The sequence below is a fragment of the Passer domesticus genome, chromosome Z, assembly GCF_036417665.1.
Source record: "Passer domesticus isolate bPasDom1 chromosome Z, bPasDom1.hap1, whole genome shotgun sequence".
Taxonomy (NCBI): Eukaryota; Metazoa; Chordata; class Aves; order Passeriformes; family Passeridae; genus Passer; species Passer domesticus.
Window position 1 is genome coordinate 1,888,855 of NC_087512.1, and position 20,408 is coordinate 1,909,262.

At 49.7% G+C, this 20,408-nt stretch overlaps 1 protein-coding gene across 5 annotated transcripts in view; it reads left to right on the top strand.

The window, feature by feature from the left end:
- Positions 1–20,190, top strand: part of ZBTB7C (zinc finger and BTB domain containing 7C) — a 154,879-nt gene extending 134,689 nt beyond the window's left edge. For all 5 annotated transcript variants that reach the window (XM_064404011.1, XM_064404013.1, XM_064404012.1 and 2 more), the window contains 2 exons: positions 7,157–8,350; positions 13,784–20,190. In XM_064404011.1, the coding sequence (XP_064260081.1) occupies positions 7,157–8,350; positions 13,784–14,420 (1,831 nt within the window). In that variant the 3' untranslated portion in view covers positions 14,421–20,190. The remainder of the gene's footprint in view (positions 1–7,156; positions 8,351–13,783) is intronic.
- The last annotated feature ends 218 nt before the right edge of the window (positions 20,191–20,408 follow it).

A 20,408-nucleotide genomic window follows, 5' to 3' on the forward strand; every position in this document is an offset into this window, starting at 1 on the left:
GTTCCATTTCCAGAGCTTCTCCCTTGCCAGGAGACCTGTGGTGTGATGCCACCTCTGCACCCACCCACGGGGCATCCTCCCCATCCGTGCTGCCAGCGAGCCTCTTCCAAGGAGAATGCCACCTTCTGTGCATCCTCCCTCGCCAAAGCATCGCTTTGGAAACATCTTCCCTCTTCTGATCTGTCCAGATCCAAGCAAAATCCATGAGTTTACAGCAAGATCCTCATTTCTGTGTGGATGAGCTCAATTGAAAGCTGAACACCCCAAACTGTCCCAGCTCAACCCTGTTTCTCCCAGACTGGACACAGTTCCTGGAGTAGTAAAACCCTGGTGGTGTTGCTGTGAGGTGGTTCCCTCCCTCAGAACCACCTTTGGGTCTGCAGAGGGGTGGTGTCCCTCAGAACCCTGGTGATTTCCTTCAAACAGAACCACCTTTGGGTCTGTGCAGAGGGGTGGTGTCCCTCAGAATCTTGGTGATTTCCATCACACAGAACCACCTTTGGGTCTGCAGAGGGGCGGTGTCCCTCAGAACTGGTGATTTCCTTCAAACAGAACCACCTTTGGGTCTGCAGAGTGATGGTGTCCTTCAGAACCCTGGTGATTTGGTGATTTCCCTCCCTCAGAACCACCTTTGGGTCTGCAGAGTGATGGTGTCTCTCGGAACCCTGGTGATTTCCCTCCCTCAGAACCACCTTTGTGTCAGTGCAGAGGGGTGATATCACTCAGAACTGTGGTGATTTCCTTCACACAGAACCACCTTTGGGTCTGCAGAGGGGTGGTGTCCCTCAGAACCCTGGTGATTTCCTTCAAACAGAACCACCTTTGGGCCTGCAGAGGGGCAGTGTCCCTCAGAACTGTGGTGATTTCCCTTCTCCAGAACCACCTTTGGGTCTGCAGAGGGTGGTGTCCCTCAGAACTGTGGTGATTTCCATCACACAGAACCACCTTTGGGTCTGCAGAGGGGTGGTGTCCCTCAGAACCCTGGAGATTTCCTTGTGAGGGAGGCAGCGGTCGATGTCGCCACGTTTTCCTCATCATTCCAGGGATCCCAGGGAAGTGATTGAAAGGCAATGAGCTCTCTGCCCCACCTTCCTGCTGGAGGGCAGAAACGCTTGCTGCTGGGGTGGGTGGTTTAATAATATGTTCTTCTGGAGACAAGATGTTCAGAGGGGAGGTGTGCCCCCATAGTAAGGAATAAATATAAAGGCAATATTTACTTTTTTTACGTTTTACACCTTCCTTCTTTTTCAAATAAAAAAGTAATCCCACCTGTCTTCTTGCCTTCAAATAGGCATTTGGGGATCCCAAGTCTTTCTTGGTCTTCCTAATTGGAGTGAAGTGTTTGGCCAAGGCAGTGGTGTTGTCCCTGTGGGGCTGGCTGTGAATGGGGTGTCGGTGTGGGTGGCTTTGCTCAGGGACATTTGCACAAGGGACTTGCTCAAGGTTGTGGAGCAGTTGGTGGATGCAGGAACAGAGCCTCAGTACCCCTATTCCACCAAAATAGAATCAGAGTTTGGTTTGGGTTCAAAGTAACCATTGTGTCCAAGCCCCCTGCCACGGGCAGGGAGACCTTACATTATCCCAGGTTACCCCAAGCCCTGTCCAACCTGGTCCTGGGCACTTCCAGGGATCCAGGGGCAGCCACAGCTTCTCTGGGCAACCTGTGCCCGTGTTTTTCCACCAAGTAACAGGAGCAGGAGTGATCAATCACTGGCCAGCGTACCCCAGTGAAAGTAGCTGTAATATTTTGACAGATTACGGTGATCTCACATGCACATCTTAATTGCCTCATTATGAAGAGACACAAATAAAACTGGGGGGAAAAAAAAAAAATAACCCACATATATTTTATGGGCTGATGGATGTAGCTGGCAGGTCTGCACAGACAGGGCCATGGGTGGATGCATAGGGAGAGCAGCCAGCCCACCCTGGCTGCTGCCTCCACTCCTGCAGCCTGGAGCAGGGATTGGGAAAGAGGTGCAGGCAGCAGAGCAGCAGAGCCAAAGCATCTGAGCCTCAGGGTGCTGAGTGCCCCAAGCCGGGGAGGTGGTGCTAAAAAATAAATCAGGATGAGGAAAGGTGATGAGATCTCCTACTGACTCTCCCGTCCTTAGAAGTGTTTAAGGCCAGGCTGGATGGGGCTTGGAGCAACCTGGGATAGTGGAAGGTGTCCCTGCCCATGGCAGGGCTGGAAGGAGATGAGCTTTAAGGCCCCTTCCAGCCCAAACCACTCTGAGATTCATTCTGTGGTTCTCTGACTCCCTCTCCTGACAGGGTCAGCAGCCTGGGGTGGCCTGGAATGCTCAGCACCCCAAAACCTGGTTCTGACACCTCTGGGATGCTTTGCTGGGTGATCTCATGCTTCAGGGGTAAAACTGGAATTCCTCCAGGGGTTTTGTGTCAGTGAGGACCGAGGGATGCTCAGGAGGGGGGGGCAGCAGCAGGCTGGGGTGGGGGAGCAGTAGTCAGGGATGTTCAATCCCAAGCCTTGCCCCTGCCCTTGCACCCTGAATCCCTCTACACACACAGGCTGGGTGAAGGGAGGAGCTGGAGACTCCTTGTTTTGCCTGGAAAAATGACATTTTGACACCAGGAGCAGGCAGAGATCAGCCAGAGCCTGAGGCTCCTTCCTCCACTGTGCTGAATGCAGAATGAGCCTGGCATGGGGGGGCAGCTGCTTTGCATCCCCTGCCTGCCCTGGGGCACCCCCATATCTTGGGGGGGCACTCCCACGGAGAGTCACTGGAGGCACAGAAAAAAGAAACACAGTCAGGAGCCAGCACTTTCCTGAGGGAAAATCATAGCAAAGAGAAGGCCAAGCAATGCACATTTTAAAGGGAGATGCTCAGAAAATCTCAATGCAAATAATCAAAATATAAAATAAAAACACAGAAAATATGAATATATACAATATTAATGCAAAATTATAAATATCTAAAATATACAAATAATAAAATATTAATGTACCGGAATATTAATGTATTAGAATATTAGAGTATTAAAATATTGAAACGCTGCGTGTTACAGCAATTATGCTGTGTGCCAGCAAACAATTAGAAGCCAAAATTGCTGTCTCCCAGCCAAGACTCAGGGTGTGAAGTGCTGTCCCCGTGGATGGAAAGGGGACATCCCCCGTGCCTGACACAGCCCTGAACCAGCAGCCACACCTTGCACAAGCCTGGGCTCTGCCTGGCAGCCTTTATCTCCTCCGAGGGCTCGGCTTTTCAGGGCGTTGTCACCGGGGGTGAGGAAGGAGATGGGAAAGGGAAGTGCTGGTGGAGAGCCCTCACAGGTCGCAGGTCTCTTGCTCCTGCCATTGAGCAACACTGAGACCCGGGGGCAGGATCCTGTCCCTCCCCAGGGCTGGCACATCATTCCAGGGCTGCTCCAAGCTGTGCCCGTGCTCCATTTCCACCCCTGCAGACAAGTAGAGGCAATACGAGTCTGCTTTATCTATTTTCTGTGCATATGTCTTTATAATCTGTTGAGTGTACTGGTTTTTACTCAGCACGGTGCTAAAATCAACATTTCGCCTCTCTCTGATATTTCAGTTTTACATTGCTGGTTTGGAGATGCTGAGATCCTTCAGTATTATAGTGAAGGAGGCTGGAGAAAAAAGATTATTTTTAAAAAAAGAGGAGGTTTTGAGTAGCAGAGTGCCTGGATGAGCTTTGGGTCACCCAGGGAGTGCACGTTGCAGGTGCTTTATGGCATTGCTGTAGTCCCTGTCTTGTATCTGACATTTTTCACCCAAAAAGAGGACAAAGCTTAGCTCCCCCAACCCCTCTTTTTTTTCCTGTTGCAGCTTCAGGTGTCTAAATCTGTTGGCAGAATGTGGGGGAAGCAGTCCAGTATCCCACCATCATTTTTTTATAAGTGGGGCTTTTCCTGGCAAGAAAGCAATGAATGAGTTTTAAGCATGACCATAAATGCAATGTTTCAGAACATGATCTGCAGAATACATTTATTTTAGGTGCCCTCCACCCTTTCCACCATCTCCCTCCAGTTTATTTTAACAATGCTGTAATTTTCTATTACAAAATGGGATTTTGCTGTTTAACTCCGTGTCGTCTGCTCAGCATTTGTGTGTGTGTGTGTGTGTGTGTGTGTGTGTGTGTGTGTGTGTGTGTGCACTGGTGACATTTGTCACCATCAGATGCTATTTTTAAGCCTGTTATTATTGAGGACCCCACCCTTGGCTTGGGGAATGGGAAGGGGGGAGTGCAGGAGGAGGGAGAGGAGGGAGGGGAAGGAAGGAAAACGTCAGCCTCAGCACACTTCCAGCCTCTGGCCATCAACCTCCCCGGGGGCATGGGAACCATAAGGTCATTTCTCAAGCTCGCTGAGCTCCAGAGCTGTCAAACCACCCTGAGAGTTTAAAAAATGCAAATGTATGCAAATGAATGGGCTGTTTCTCTCCCTCTCCCCCCCTCACCCCCGGTTTAAATGACATGAATCACCTTCAATTTTGCCAGCATCCTGTAAAGTTATCGGCTTCCCTAAATGCTGCAGTTAACAAAACCACATCTCAGGAGGACCAGGGAGGGATAAGAAAGGAAAAATAGCTAATTTCCACCAAAGCCCCCTAATTTTTAAATCTATTTTTTACATATGAATTATATGTAACTCTGTATATAATCACACCACAATCTCCCCATTCTAATTTTTCTTGCTGTTGAGCAAATAATCCACTAATTAGGGAGAATGAAGCTTAGTGTCCAGAAAAAACCCTCTCTAAAAACATTTCTCAGGGTAGTCTGATATTCTGCTGTTCTGATTTTTGGCACTTAGGGTGATCTGGCAGTGAAAGATGAAAATAGGAAGACACGTTCCTTCATGCAAGAAGCTCCTTTAACACTCAGGCTCCTTCCAAACAAAAATAAACGAGTAGATGATAAAAACAGCAATAGAAATTTAATTGCTCACGCTTATTATTCGGGATACAAAGCCCTAGAAAGGAAGCTGTCTTTTCCTCCCTGGCTCAGGGGTTATTTATTATCTTACACTCCACTTGGAGAAGGTATTAGATTTACTGTCATTTATCGGCGATTTTCAAGGAGGATTTGATACAGAGCTGGTCGGGATGGCAGAGGAGCGTTGCTGGTTAACATGGTTAAGCACAGCACACTGTAATGAATCAATTTGTTTCAGACAACAGACGTAATTAGCGTGGAGGTAATGGGCACACCATGGGATGCGGGGCTGCAGCGTCCTCCTTCCGCTGAAAATGTCGCTGGCCGGAGCTGGGTGCAATTCCTGGTTCCTCTGCCCAGCTCCAGGCTAGGGGAGCTGGCTGGAGAGAGCTTCCCGTGGCTGGGGCTGCCCTCCAGCCCCTGTGAGGCTTCACTGAGCATGGACAGCTGTCCCCCATCCCTGAGGCTCCCTGCAGGCCTGTGGTCCATCACCTCCCTGTAGGTTGCAACATCCTCCGAGACCTTCGCTCTCTGGCTCCCACACATCCATTTTTGGCAGTGCTGGCTAGGTGTGGGGGAGATACCTGCAAGGTCTCCCTGGGGAGGGAGGAAAAGGGAGACAGTGTTCCTTTTCCCACGGGAACATTTCATGCAGAGTCTGATCTCCTCTACGGCCCCCCCCCAGGCTTCCCAAGGGTTGCTGGCCAAGGTGAAGCACAGGTTTTCATGGACAGCCTCCATCAGACCAGGCTCTTTCCATCCCCGAGGCAGCTGGGAGGGTGGGAGCCAGCTGAAGTAAACCAGGGCCCCACTGGTGGCTTGGAAGGAGGTTTGGAATCAGCAGAGCCAGAAACTGAGCAGGGAAGGATAGCCAGGACATGGCAGTGGATCCCAGGAGAGCTGCAGAGGTGGCATGGTGTGGAACTGGGGAACCTGCCTGATGGTGTCAGCCTTGCAGAAGGGATGGAGTGGGCTGCAGTTTTGCTTCCACTGAGTTCTCTTGGAGATTAACTGCTCTGTCCCTTGGCTGGCAACCAAGTGTCTACCTGCAGCAGGGCCAGGGCTGGTGGAGGTGACACTGCATGAACACATGCTCTGTGTCCTGGGGGTATCCAAGGGTTAGTGTATTCAAAGTTATTCTGTCTGTTTGATGTATTCTGTCTGTGAGGGGATTAATGTATTCGTCGCCTGCTGGAGGAAATCGCTTTCCTTTCCTGGGATTTCTCATGTGGAAGGGCTGCTAGAGCCATGTGAAAGAGGAAACATCTTACAGATTAAAAAATGGCCAAAAAAAAAAAATCAGGTTTTCCTCTTGGGTGTGGGCTTTTTGCTTCCGAGTTTTCCTTTGAAGCTAAAGCTGCTCTAGCAGGGGAAGATGTCTGCCAGAAGCACAGGTCATTTTGATACCACGCTGACAAGTCCACGCAGGATTGGGAATGGAGAGATCTCAGCTCATGGGAAGAGATAGAAGACAACACTCTGCCTGGCCAGGTTCTTGCTACCTGGTTGTCTTCCTCTGAGTGTTTAGATACACATTATGACACAAATCTTTGCTTTCCTCCCCAATCCCAAATCCCTCAGGATGACATTCCTTATGTGGCTTGTCCCCACATGAGGTGACATGTCATGGCTTCGAGGCATGAAGTAGAACTGAAGATCCATAAGGATCACTCTCCTGCTGCAGCAGGAAGCTGTGACCCTCCTGTCTGGGATGTCCTGTTGTACCAGCCCCAAAAACAATCAGGTAGATGAGATGGGCACTCCCTGGCTCATCTCGTTCAAGCAGTGTAGGTGCAGGCTCTTGGCAGTGTGAAGCAATACAGCATCACACTTCCCCCACATAGCTCCTGGCAGGACAAATCCAACGTGTGCCTGGAACAATGCTGGCTCCAGGAGGACGCAGAAGAAATGTGGTGGGTAGGGAGTCATTGCACAAGGTTCCTGGGGGAGGGGTGTGAAAGAGAAGAGGGAGCTTGTGGTGATTGTGAAAAGGTGAGCAGGGTGGGAATTAAGAAGGATGAGGACAAAGAAGGAGATTAGGAGATAGGTAGGGAAGCAGAGGTTCAGTCACAGATGATGTGGAAGGAGCTGAAGGTGGCCTAGAGACGCACTGAGACAGTGCAGGCAGGAGGTGACATCAGGTGAGGTAGAGGAGGGAAGGACTCTGGGAGAAGGCAGCGTCGTTCTGGCATTATCAGTTGGCAATGCCCTGCTAACACTCTGCTGTTGGTGCTTTGTCCTAGGGCACTAAATGAGAATATGGCCAATGGCATTGAAGATCTTATCGGGATCCCATTCCCGAACCACAGCAGCGAGGTCCTGTGCGGTTTAAACGAGCAGCGGCACGACGGGCTCCTCTGCGATGTCATCCTCATCGTGCAGGACCAGGAGTACCGCACCCACCGCTCCGTCCTGGCTGCCTGCAGCAAGTACTTCAAAAAACTCTTCACTACCGGCACTTTAACAGACCAGCCCTATGTTTACGAGATTGACTTTGTCAAGCCTGAAGCACTTTCTGCCATCCTCGAGTTCGCCTACACCTCAACCCTCACCATCACCACCTCAAACGTCAAGCACATCCTCAGCGCCGCCAAGATGCTGGAGATCCAGAGCATCATCAACGTTTGCCTTGAAATCATGGAGCCGGACAGAGAGGCCGAGGAGGAAGATGACAAAGAGGACGATGAGGACGATGAAGACGAAGATGAAGACGAGGAGGAAGAGGAGGAGGAGGAAGTGGAAGATTTTGTCAATCAGGAGAACCTAGCTGATGTACAAGAAGTAAGCTGCCACCAAAGCCCTTCTGAGTCCGATCTCACCGAAGAAGCTTATACAGAAGCACCTAAAGATTTTCCAAATCACTTCCCAGCCAGTAACTCCTCTGGACACTTGGGCATGATACGAGACTTCTCCATAGAGTCCTTGCTGAGTGAAAACTTGTACCCTAAGGCAAACATCCCAGAACGGAGGCCAGCTCTGTCTCCTTTTGCCCCCAGCTTCTTCCCCCACTTGTGGAACGGCGACTTTAACTCCTTCCCCCAGCTCGAGGAGCCACAAGTAGACAACGGCCCCTTGGATCTGGTGATCAAAAAGAGGAAGATCAAGGAAGAGGAGGAGAAGGAAGACCTGCCTCCGCCTCCTTTCCCTAATGACTTCTTCAAGGACATGTTTGCCAACACCCCAGCAGCTCCCTTAGGGCATATTAAGGCAGAGACTGACTACAGCGCTTATCTCAATTTCTTAAGTGCTACCCAGTTTGGAGGAGTTTTTCCCCCATGGCCCCTGGAGGAAGAGAGGAAAATAAAGCCCAAGGCATCCCAGCAGTGTCCCATCTGTAACAAAGTCATCATGGGAGCTGGCAAGCTGCCCAGGCACATGAGGACCCACACGGGGGAGAAGCCCTATATGTGCAATATCTGTGAAGTTCGCTTTACCAGGTGTGTGTTGGTCACCTCTGCTGTGTGTGGGGAGTGGGGTGGTGGCTGGAGGGGCCACATCATAACCCGTGACTGATTTCTCAGCTGCTCATCAGAGAAAACTCACCAGAGTTTTTGTCCCAAAATAAAAGTAGGAAAGAGAGCAGGGCACGATCTCTCTCCCTTTGGAAAAAAAAAAAAAAAAGGGGAGGAAGGGAGGGTGGAGGAAGAAAAAGAACCTACTGATTTTTGTGGGTTGTGGATGACATCCACAGCTCACTGTATCCATCCCCTCACTGGACAAAAGCTTAAATAAGTAACAGGATATTTTCAACCCCACCATAGTTCACCACAGTGGGACCAGAGTGAGCTGGAAAACAGATGGTCAAACAGCCAAGGACACTTCATCTCTAATGTGCTGAGAGATGCATTGAGTTGGGAGGGCCATTTTAGCCACAGGATGTAATTAGTTTGGGTTTGCACATTTTGGCATCAGTGTAGACCACAACCAAGTTGCACACGTTTGGACATGACAGTATCTGGGCTTTCTGGGCTGGAGTGGCTCTAATTATTATGTCTTAGTACTGCAGTTGGGGTCTCGCTCTCTTCCCCAAAGTAACAAATGACAGGGTAAGGGCAAACATCCTCAAGCGTCACCTCAGGGGAGGTTTAGATTGGTTATGAGGAACAATTTCTTCATGCAAAGCACTATAACAGCCTGTCCAGGGCAGTGGGGGAGTCCCCATCCCTGAAGGGATTTAAAAGGTGTGTAAATGTGACACCTGGGGACATGATTTGGTGGACTGGGCAGCGCTGAAGGAACAGCTGGACTCACAGAATCATGGAATGGCTTGGGTTGGAAATTACTTTAGAGTTCATCCAGTTCCACCCCCTGCCATGAGCAGGGACACCATCCACTATCCCAGGTTGCTCCCATCACTGTCCAACCTAGCCTGGGACACTTCCAGAGATGGGGCAGCTGCAGCTTGTCTTGCCAAGTTGTATTTAGCTGTGCAAATCTAGTGTTCCAGCCTGAAACCGTGCTCTGCAAAGCTGGGCAGATTTAATCGGTGAGCGGAGACAAATAGATTCCTGGACCTGCTCTTGCTGAGTATAATTAATATCTAATGAGAACAATCTTTACCATAATAATAAAGCTTTCTGACAAGAGCATGGTATTTCAGCTCCTGGCTGCATGTGAGAGAGAGAGAGCCCTATTAAGCTGGGGTGAGAAAACCAGAGGAAAATAATCTGCACAGTAGGCAGAGGCGAGCTCCTGACAATGGCCGGACACCTGGGGTGCTCCTGCATTCAGCCTGTCTTTTCTTCTCCTGTCCCTATGATAATATTCGAATGGAAGATATGCAGATGATGAGAATTTGACCTGAAAATAAATTTCCATGCTCCCCTCCATTAACACAGCAGACACCATATTACAATGCGGGGAGCATCGTGCCTCGGGTGGGCATGTGCAGCGTGAGCCAGCTCACCCTGGTATTTGCAGGGGAAAGGCCACTGCATGGTGATAATTCCTGCCTGCAGGAATTTGGATCTGGCTCCTGCTGCATCCCCAGGTTGGCACTGTTGTCTCCGTGGGGTGGGTTCAGCCCCGTGAGCGTGGTGGCCTCTCGGACTGGAGGGACAGCCTGGCCAGCCCCATCCTGTGGTCCCTGTCCCTTGTGTGTGCTGCTGCAGGTGCTAATGTTTGATGAGGAAATAGCCTGCCTAGATCCATCACTGACATCTTCCCTGTAACAGGAGTAATAGAGCTGAGCCCTCCCAGAGGGCTCCCCAAGTCCTTTGCAGGCAAGGGCAGCATTGTTCACTTAGTCTGGGGAAACTGAGGCACAATGCCTAATCCAGACAGGTTATATCAATGTGATGGAGGTTGAAAACTCCACACAGAGCTGGTCTAGCATGACCCATTACTAATACAGGGACTAAACCTGATAGTTTTTACACGCCCATGTGCTCAGCAGCTTCTAAATACAGGTCACAGGGGTAGGGGGACTTCATCCAATGGAAAAAAAATCAAAAAACTGGGACTCATCCAACAGTGCAGTCCACCAGCATCACTGATGAAAATTGGTCTTGTGGGTCACTGTGCAGAGCTGGGTGCTGGAGGGTCTTCTCCTTCTTTAACACCCTGAGCAAAGTGGATATCTTAAAATATTGGTTTGTTTTTAAATGTGTTTGGAAGGATTTTGAATAGTGTGCAGCTAATTGGTTTTGTTTGGGGTGAGGTTTTCTTAGCTGTTTTCATCATTATTCTCGTGTGAGAGGAGCTTTTTTTAGGAAAAGGTGTAGTTTTAAGCAAAGTGGAGTGACTGAGATGTAGAAAGATATTTCTACTGGGATTTCCTGAGTGCTGCCACATGCATTATGTGTTTTGCTCTCGGGGGAGGGGGGGATCCCATGCTTTCTGAAAGCATTGGACTTGCACCCACAGTACCTTCACTGGGGAGATGCAAGCTCAGAATGGTCCCTTTTGGGGTCCCCTGGGAGTGAGGGTGAAGGGAAGCAGAGGTTCCCAAATGGAATTTCAGTATGAATCAGCTCTTGGCATTATTTCTGCATTTAAGGCACTGTGGAGGTGAAAATCTGCTGGGGAAATGGAGAAGATCTGTTTTCCTGGGTGAGGAGTGCCCCATCCTCCCCAGCAGATCCCTTTCCCTCCACATCAGTGGGGTCTCTCATCCCCCAGCAAGGACCCTAAGTGCACCTGGACCTGCCACTCCTGCTGCCCATGGACATCTGATCGCAGGAAGCAGGACTTCATTTAATGGCTCATTAATTATTTTTTCCTTAAACAAAGGCCACTCAGCTTGTAGTCTGCTGTTCCACCCTGCTAGAACGCCGGAGAAAGCTGCAAATATTTCAGCTTTTCCACCAAGACAGCCCCAGAGTGCTCAAGGAGATACTGTTCCAGCTGGAAAGGTTAACATTATTTGTTCCTATTATTTGTGTTGTGACAGCTCACAGAGCCCTAATCGCTCTCCTAATGCAATTGCATTAAGGTTATTCACACACACAGAGTGCGGATCTCCGTCGGAGCGAGCCTCCAGCCAGCTCCCAGCTCACAAACCCCGTGTTCCCCATGCCACTTCCCCCTGAGGTGCTTCACCCCAGAGCACCTCACCCCCCCAGCCTCTGAGCAGCTCCAGGTGGAGCCACAAACCTCCCTTGCAATCCCCGGAGATGCTGCCGGGGCAGGGAGGATTGGGTTTCTCCCCGTCTGCTGACGGAGATGGGTATTAGCCTGAAAAGAGCTTTGCCTGTATTTACATTATACAGTCCTGGCATGCAGCGTGTTTATTAGGAAAAGCGATCCTGCTAGGTTAAACATTACCTACAGAGGTTTAAATTAAATTATAGGTGGGGTGGGCAGCTCTGCTTTTTGTTAACACTTCCCCCAGCTTTGCAGCACGAGCCCCCATGCTCATCCGCGCGCGACTTCGCCGTTTGGGGTGAAATTCTCCCTGCTGCTGCTGAGCTCTGACTCCAGCCCTTCCAGAGAAAATGCACCCTTGTGAGAACCTTGGGGTAACACCAGCTTTAAAAATGCCACAGGGGGAAGTTGTCCTAAGCTTGGCACAGGGACTGAGAGGTGCCTTTTTTCATGTCTCCCTAAAAAACCTGTAGGTGCAGGGCCAGGCTGGGATCAGTCTCCCAAGAGCAATAAAGCATCCTCTGGTGAAGAGCTCACTCTCCTGCCAGGGATACTCCTTTGCATCCTTGATCCTTAGGGAATGGTGTGCAGGGATGCCTAGCCCAGAGCTGCATTCCTCACGATGTGGCCAACACCTCTGTGCTGCTGGGCATGTCACCAAAAACTGTTTCAATATGGGCTGGGTGGCAAAAACTAGTTCAAAGGCAGCAGCAAGTTTTGAGGGCTTGACTTGCAAGAAGAAACAGATTTTTATCTGTTTTTTATGTTATATAAATTAAATAGTCGTAATACATATTTACATTATGCAATTTATAATATAATTATATTTTAAAACAATAATAAATTGTATATTCTTTACTGTTTAAATTAAAATACACAATATAGTTTTATATGACATATCTGTAACATATAATAAATTTTTATATCTAATAATGAAATTACTCCACATGTTCTACATATTTTTAGTCTCAATACTAGCATGTTGGAGGGTTCATACTGAAATAATTTTGGAAAACAATATGAATTTTCCCACTTTGCTCTCTACTTGAACGCCACTGGTGCAACCTTGGAAGCAGTGTTCAGCTCAGTTGGGCCATAGTCAGCTTCACTTTTTATAATCATATGCTTTAGCCGTGATTTTGGGTTTTTTCTGTTTTTGGCTGCAGAAGGAAACATTTATTTTTTGGAGAAAAAGTAGTGATTGAATTACCCGTATGGGAAAATAGTGTTGTTTTTAGATGTTCCACTTAAAAAATATTTTTATAAATATTTGTAAATAAGCGCCATTGGGATGGATATTACACTATTTCATGTCTGGACTTAAAAAACTTCTCCAGACTGTGTGGGAGGTTGGATGTGTGCTGGCCTTGGAGACCCTGGCAGGGAAGGGCAGAGTGCCTGGGCACTGCACCTCTGGCAGCATCACCCTCTGTGATGCTCCTGCTCCAAAAGAAAGCTCCTGAGACACCGTGTGGTCAGTGCAAGAATAAAAGGAGAGGAAAGTCGGCTCCCAGAGGGACTGAATTTAAGCAGTATTGTCCTGCATTTCCAGGCTCTTGAATCCCAACTGAATTCCTTATTTGCAGGCCGGAACAAGGCTGTATTTATTTAATAATCCCAGATTTGGTTATATATAGATATATTCCCATATTTAGAATCTTGGTCTTTACAAATACGTGGAAGGAATATGTAGCCTAGTGGGGGTCGGGCTCTTCTCCCAGGGAACAAGGGACAGAACAAGAGGAACAGCCTCAATTTGTGCCAGAGAAAGCTGAGCTTGGAAAATCAGGAAAAATGTCTTCCCTGAAAGGGCTGTCCAGCCCTGGGACAGCTGCCCAAGGCAGTAGTGGAATCTCCCTCCCTGGAGGGATTTAAAAGCCATCTGGATGTGGGGACATGGGTTAGTGGTGGCCTTGACTGGCAGTGTGGATGGACTTGATGATCTTAGGTCTTCTCCAGCGTTAATGATTCTGTGGTTTTTGAGTTTATTACAGGGATATTTTTTTCCTCCAATTTAAGATGTTTTGAACTCTCTGGGATGGGCTGCAAACTCCTCATGTGGAGGGCTTTTCTGCCTATGATGTTTGAGTGCCCAGGAAGGAGGAGGCAATGCATGCATCAGCCTGCAAGACCATCCATACACTGCGAGAGGCCCCATGATGAGCTCCCCACTTTCCCATCGCCTCCTCCCCTGATCCCCGCCAGGGAGCCAATCCCAAAAAGATCAATCCCAACCACCCCCCTTCCTGCCCACACCGCCTGACCAAGCGCCTTTTCTTTTCTAGGCAGGACAAGCTCAAAATCCACATGCGGAAGCACACGGGGGAGCGGCCGTACCTGTGCATCCACTGCAACGCCAAGTTCGTGCACAACTACGACCTGAAGAACCACATGCGCATCCACACGGGCATCCGGCCCTACCAGTGCGAGTTCTGCTACAAGAGCTTCACCCGCTCCGACCACCTGCACCGCCACATCAAGCGGCAGAGCTGCCGCGTCGCGCGGCCCCGGCGCGGCCGCAAGCCCGCGGCCTGGCGGGCGGCCGGCCTGCTCTTCGCCCCCGGGGGCCCGCCCGTGGAGAGCGGCTTCGTGGTGCCGCCCACGCTGGAGGAGATGAGCAGCCACCTCAGCAGCACGGCCATGTGCCTTCCCGGCCCCAGCCCCAAGCACTTCCTGAGCGGGGCCAAGGCCCCCTTCAGCCTGCAGGAGCTGGAGAGCCAGATTGAGGAAACGCAGATGAAGCTCTTCCGGCGGGCCCAGATGGACATGGAGAGGAACGCGGGCATCTTCGCCTTCGCCCTGGGCCACAATGAAAACCTCGCTGCCCAACCCTTCTTCCCTCTCCCCGACCCTTGGAGCACAGGCTTCAGTGGCTTGGCGGGGCTTGGCCACGTGGCTCCCATCTCAGAGGCCAGCAACTAAACCCGCGCCCGGTCCCACCATGCATCTGCTCCCATCCCAACGAGGCAGCCCACTCCCGCCTGCCCTTCTCCATCATCAGGTTCCCGAGAAGCTCTTTGTCCTCTCACTGCCATGGCCTGCCACCAGGCCATCCCTGGGGCGAGCAGGGCGTGGGCAGGTGCTGTGCCCCGTGGCCACCGGCACTTTAGACTTTGGGGCCATCAGGCACTCACTGTCCCATCCCTCCACTCTCAGCTCCATCTGGGAAGGCCAGGCCAGGACTGCTGCTCTCTTCAACACCCCCAAAAATGTCACTTGCCTTAGTCCAGGGCTCGGCTATCGCCATGAGGTGGCGTTTCTGTGGGAAATGTTCCCCATTTTCCCACACGCGGAGCTCACTGGACACTGACAAGCTGTCCAGACTTGGGTTTGTTATGTTGCATTCCTTGACCCTTTTGGTCAAAAGGACTTTTCTGTTTTCTTTCTGGTTTTGTTTTATTTTCTTCTTAATTAATTCCCATGTCTGGCAACAATATTTATTCTACAAGGGATAAGGGGGAGGTCTAGCAGCCTTACTGGGAGAGGGACAGAGGGAGGATACTGGCCACTGCCTTTCTCAGCAGTATATCAGATTTACAGGGCTGGTGAAAGCCCTGACCTGCAGCATGAGTTGGGACCTTAAAAACATTGAAAAAAAAAAAAAAAAAAAAAAAAAAAAGGAGATCGAACACCTAGCGCAAAGCTGGGTGGAAAAGGGGGATTTTACTTATTTTGGTTCTTTAGCTATTTCAAAGTTTCAAAAGGAGAACCAAAGCCTATTTTGAGTATTTTAACTTCAGTTGCTTGAAAAGGTGAAGGAAAAGTTTTGGAAGAATCAGTAATGTTTCGATACTGAGCTTTTATTAAACCCTTGCTTTGAAAAAATGAATCAGTGGGAATTTTGAAATGAAAAAGTCGTTTCAAACCAAAGAGTCAGAATTCGCTGCCGCTGACCATTCTTAAATGTCTGGGGTTCTGTCCTTAATTCCCTCAAATTCTTATGTGATAGTGATGAGAAAAATTTACAAAACACTCACGTGTCCCCAAATCTGCGGTGTTGGTGGGAAAAAATCGGGTGTTCAAATATCCCTGCTGCTTGTCTCAAGGGATCTTTCTGGAAAAGAAGTTCACTGCTGGTGTCTTGATGGTGATATTGTCTACTTGCAAGCAAGTAGAAATGCTGTTTCTTCACTGTGGTTGGTTCAGAAGAGAAGGTGGTGACATATGACAGGGTACTCCAAGCTGAAGGTCCCCCACGGTGCCCAGCAGGTTTGGGGTGACTCCCCATTATCCCTGCAGACCCCATCCTGGCCACCCCATCTGGCAATACTTCCGGGGCACAAAAGATGGCCAGTTGGCTGGAATCACCCTGTCCACCTCCTTCAGCCCCAAATCCATGAGCTGCTCTGAAGGATAAAGGCTTTTGGGGGCATCTGCCTCTGATGGCTCCTCCTGGTCGAGCCGTGGGAGGCAGACATGGTGGGAGCCCAGTTCCACCACTGGCTGAGCTGGGTTGCAGTGGTTGCTTTACATGAAACCAACACTTGGAAATGTAAATGTTAGAAATTGGGGCTTTTTATTTCTCTGTTTACTAAGACCTTTCAACGTCAGCAAAATCGAAGGGGATGCGAGGGCCGCGGGTTCGTGAGGTTTTTGGTTTTTCCATCAGTGACGCGGTGGCTGGATGAGAATCTGCCCACCAGAGGCAAGGAAGGGGACACAGGGAAGCCAAGGGTTCCACAGCCCTCAGGAGGGTTGAGGGATTTCTGCTCTGCGACCACCCATAGCAGAATGGTCCCAAGGAACTGCCCAACACTCGGCTTCCTCCTCCCAAATGAAATCCTTAAAGACTCCACGTGCAACAAAAGTCAATGGAGAGAAAAAAAGAAAGTAAGAAGAAAAAGAAATCTTCTTAAAACTGCATCAAACTTTTTCTTTTTAATCCACATCAACTTCTTAAACAAGCGATGTTTTGCAGATGATTGGTTCCTTCAGGTGTTTTTTTGTCTACGATTTGGAGTCATTGTAAAATATCCAAAGATGCTGAGTACTGTATGATCTGCAAGGACTTGAAGCAAGGTGTTTTTTCTGTCTCGGTTTGTTTGTTAGGTCAGTTGGGTTCTTTTTTTTTTTTTTTCCTATATGTCTAAGTGGGGATAAACCTTTGCAATTTTTCTATTTATAACTATTTTTATGTGATTGCTTTATGTACAAAACAATGGAAAAAAAAATCAAAACAAAAAAGTAGAGAGGAACACACACGTACACAAACAAATTTGCCTTAGTTACTCACGGGACAATCACCCTTAACTTTGATTGATGCTAAAAAGCAGATGGAAAAAAAGAGACTAGATCATTTTATGTATTTATTAAACTGTATTAATTGATGCTTTTAAATTATTAGCAGGACTTGATTCTCTTGCCTGTGGCCACGGTGAGAAGGCAAAGCCGCCGCGGTTGCTGAGCTGCCAGTGCAGCCATCCATGTGGCCTCAGCTCTGTGGATGCTTGCCTGACACCTTTTGGAAAGCCAGAATAATGACTTATTAATTAAAGATTGAGCTGGTATGGGCTCCAGCCTGAGGGGCTGTTGGCGTTGCAATGCTGATGACGATTATGGAGTTAAGGTTGATTTTCCCGCGTTGGCGCTGGGTTGGGTGGGGCTGGAGGGAGCTGAGTGCTGGCAGTGATCATCTTTTGGGGTGTAGAGGGGTGATTAGAGAAAACCCTGTTTCTTCCCGTTTTGGTGTTGTGTGGTGAGTCCAGGCCACAGGTATCCACGTGGGAGCCCAGCTGAGTGTGAAGGTGCCTTCCTGGGGATCTGCTCCCGCTTCCCAGCCAGGACGGGTGTAATGAGCACCAAACCTCGGCCTGCAGGGACACGAGTTCTGTCCCCGCTCACCGTGTGGTGGCTTCTGGCTCATCCCATCCTGGCTCCTGTGGCCTGGCTGCAGCAGGGGCAGCGTGGGCAGCAGGGCAGGGGGATCCTGCCCCTGTGCCCTGGGCTCAGGTGAGACCCCACCTGCAGAGCTGCCCCAGCCCTGGCTCCAGCAGCACAAGGACGTGGAGCTGCTGCAGCCAGTGCAGAGGAGGCACGGAGATGCTGCCAGGGCTGGAGCCCCTCTGCTCTGGAGCCAGCCTGGCACAGCTGGGGCTGCTCCCCTGCACAAGAGAAGGCTGCAGGGACACCTGAGAGCCCCTGCCAGGGCCTAAAGGCATTTTAGAAAAAAGACGGGGCAAACATTTTGGCAGGGCCTATTGTGGTAGAACAAGTGGAGGTGTTTTAAACTGAGAGAGGAGATTCAGTCTAGATAGAAGGAAGAAATTTTTTACAGTGAGGGTGCCAAAACACTGAAACAAGTTGCCTGAAGAGATGGTGACTGCCCCTGCATCCCTGGCAGTGCCCAAGGCCAGGTTGGACAGGGCTTGGAGCAGCCTGGGACATTGGAAGGTGTCCCTGCCCATGGCAGGAGGTGGGACTGGATGACCCTTAAAGGTACCTTCTAGCTCAAATCTTCTGATGATTTTATGATTATACAAACACAACTGACACAAACACGAGCCCTGTAATTCATGTGGCCGCTCAGAAATTGCAGAATTCCTTTGTTGTTTTTGAATGAGGTGGAAAATCCTGGAAGATAAGCTCCAGCTGGGAACGGTGGGACTCATCCCACATTGTTCAGCCATTTGGAGGTGAAGTAAACAGGTGCCCTGTGCCTATTGAGACACCCACGTGTTGTCCTGCAACCTGCAAGGTGATTTCCAGGCTGCCTCTGAAGCCATCCTGGCTCTGGAGGGAGGCAGGTTCTGGTGGAGGGTGATTCACCCCACCCACGCTGGACCTCCCAGGGGTGGGATGAATCACCTTTGGGCACCTCTGTGCTTTCCCAGAGCTCACTGAGATAAGGTTAACCACGGGGAGGGATGTTCCCACCAGCGCCGCTCCCTCCTCCCTGCTCAGCTCATGGGACAGTTCCTGGAAAAGCCTTTCCCAAGAGGATGGGATGCTGGTACAGCCCAGGGACCCAGGTCAGGCAGCTTGATTCCTTCCCAGTCTGTTTTAACTGGGAAAACTATGGGAAATAAAGGCCTGTGTCAAACCTCCCAAGCCTGGGGACCAGGGATTCAGGCTCATCGGTCATACACCCTGCTGCAATCCCAGTAAAACTTCCCAAGTTTTTACAGCCACGGGTTATTTTCCTTCCTTTACATTTCACAGGAAGACTCCACAGCATCAGGTGCTTGGGCAGGGGTCCAGATCTGCAGGCAGAGTCCAGAAATGTGACTTGGGAACAAAGAAATACCAATCCCTCTCCCAGGGATTGTTGAGGAGCTCCTCTGTGCTTGGAGCCTACAGGACCATGGCAGGGTCAGCCCATAAACTGTGTGGATTTGAGCACAAAAAATCCCCAAATGAAAATTGTGTGAATTACTTTTTAGCTATTTAAATACACCTATAACTTCTTTTTTTTCCAGCTCTTGTGGCTTTTAACCCCTTTTTATGCTCACATTTTGGTTTGCATATAATGCCACAACAACAACAGCAACAACAAAAAAGAAGAGATGGATTTGCAAGGGGAGGGTGAAAAAAAAGAAATCTAAAAATCGCTCGGAGGAGCTGTGCATTAATCAGACACATGGGAATCACGGGAAGAAACCAGCTTCAGTAAATGCTTGTTAGCAGCAACATATGGCTACATGCTTGCTCCTGAGCAGCTGCTGGAGCATCCAGGCTGTGCAGGGGGAACGGCACCGGGGTGATTGCTTGGACCAGGTGTTGCTGCCCAAGGAGCATCTCCTGGCACGAGTGGCAGGGAGCTGGATGGGCAAACCCTTTCCCTGGGCTTGAACCCCTTTTGCTGAGCATTGCAAGAGCCTCTTCCTGCAGTTGTGCTGAAGGAAATTACACAGATTAAAAAATATTTGTGTTTTAAGAAGGGAAGAAAGAGCCCGCAGTTTGGGAAGTGAGAGGCTTTTCCATTTGGCTGTCACCTGCAGGAAAAAAAATAAAGGGAATAATTTTGCAAAGCACAGCCTACAATATTTTATACTTGAATGTGCCAGCAGGACTCCTGGCAGCACCAGTGAGGCTGCAAATGCTGCCCAGTCTCTGCTCCTCTTGTGCTCTGCCTGCAGCCCCTGGGACCTGCTATGCCCCCCATCCTTTTCCATCCATTTTGGAGGAGATTAGTGCTTTATTTACAGTCTCAGTGCCCTGAAGCTGGAATATTGTGTGGTTTCAGGGGAAACTTTTAAGGTAAGAGAGTACACAAAGCAAGACCCCAACCATCTCGTTTTAAGAAAATGCTGTGCTTGGCAGCAGGTCACCCGTGGCTGGGTTGTTAAGATCTCCCATTGCCTTTTGGTACCTCTGACTGACTGTGTGCACCTGTGTTTCTTTCCAAGCCAAAACCAAAAAGGGAAGAACTGAGAAAAATCCCTTCTTGAAAAAGACAACATCCTCTACACTCCATGCCCGAGTGAGCTCCTCCCCATCCCACCTGCCAGCCCCACCTCTGGGATCTCCAGCAGAGGGAGAGAAAATACCTGTGGCTTGGAAATACCTTTATTCCCCCCGTGTTTTCCTATGTTGAACCGATGTTTTACATGACTTGCACTATTTGCTGTAGGGCAGGATACTGTTTAGGTTTCTTCGTTCCAGTCTCTTGTTTGGTTGCGACTCCCCTTGGCGGTCCTGTACACGTACCTGCTGCACATCTTGCACCCCTGGAGAAAATAAACTGTTACCTGAAGCACTGAGCCTCTCGCGTGTCCTTAGCGCTGCTCTGGGACCGGGGAATTCGGATTTCAGCATCAGATTCGTGGCTGGACTTGGTGATCTCGGGGTTCTTTTCCAACATGAATGATTTTGCCATCGAATGGTGATAAGCGGGGTGATGGAGCACTTTGTGACCCTTCATGTGGCACCTGGGCTGTCACCACGAGCGTGCAGGGGCTGAGAAGCAGCTCC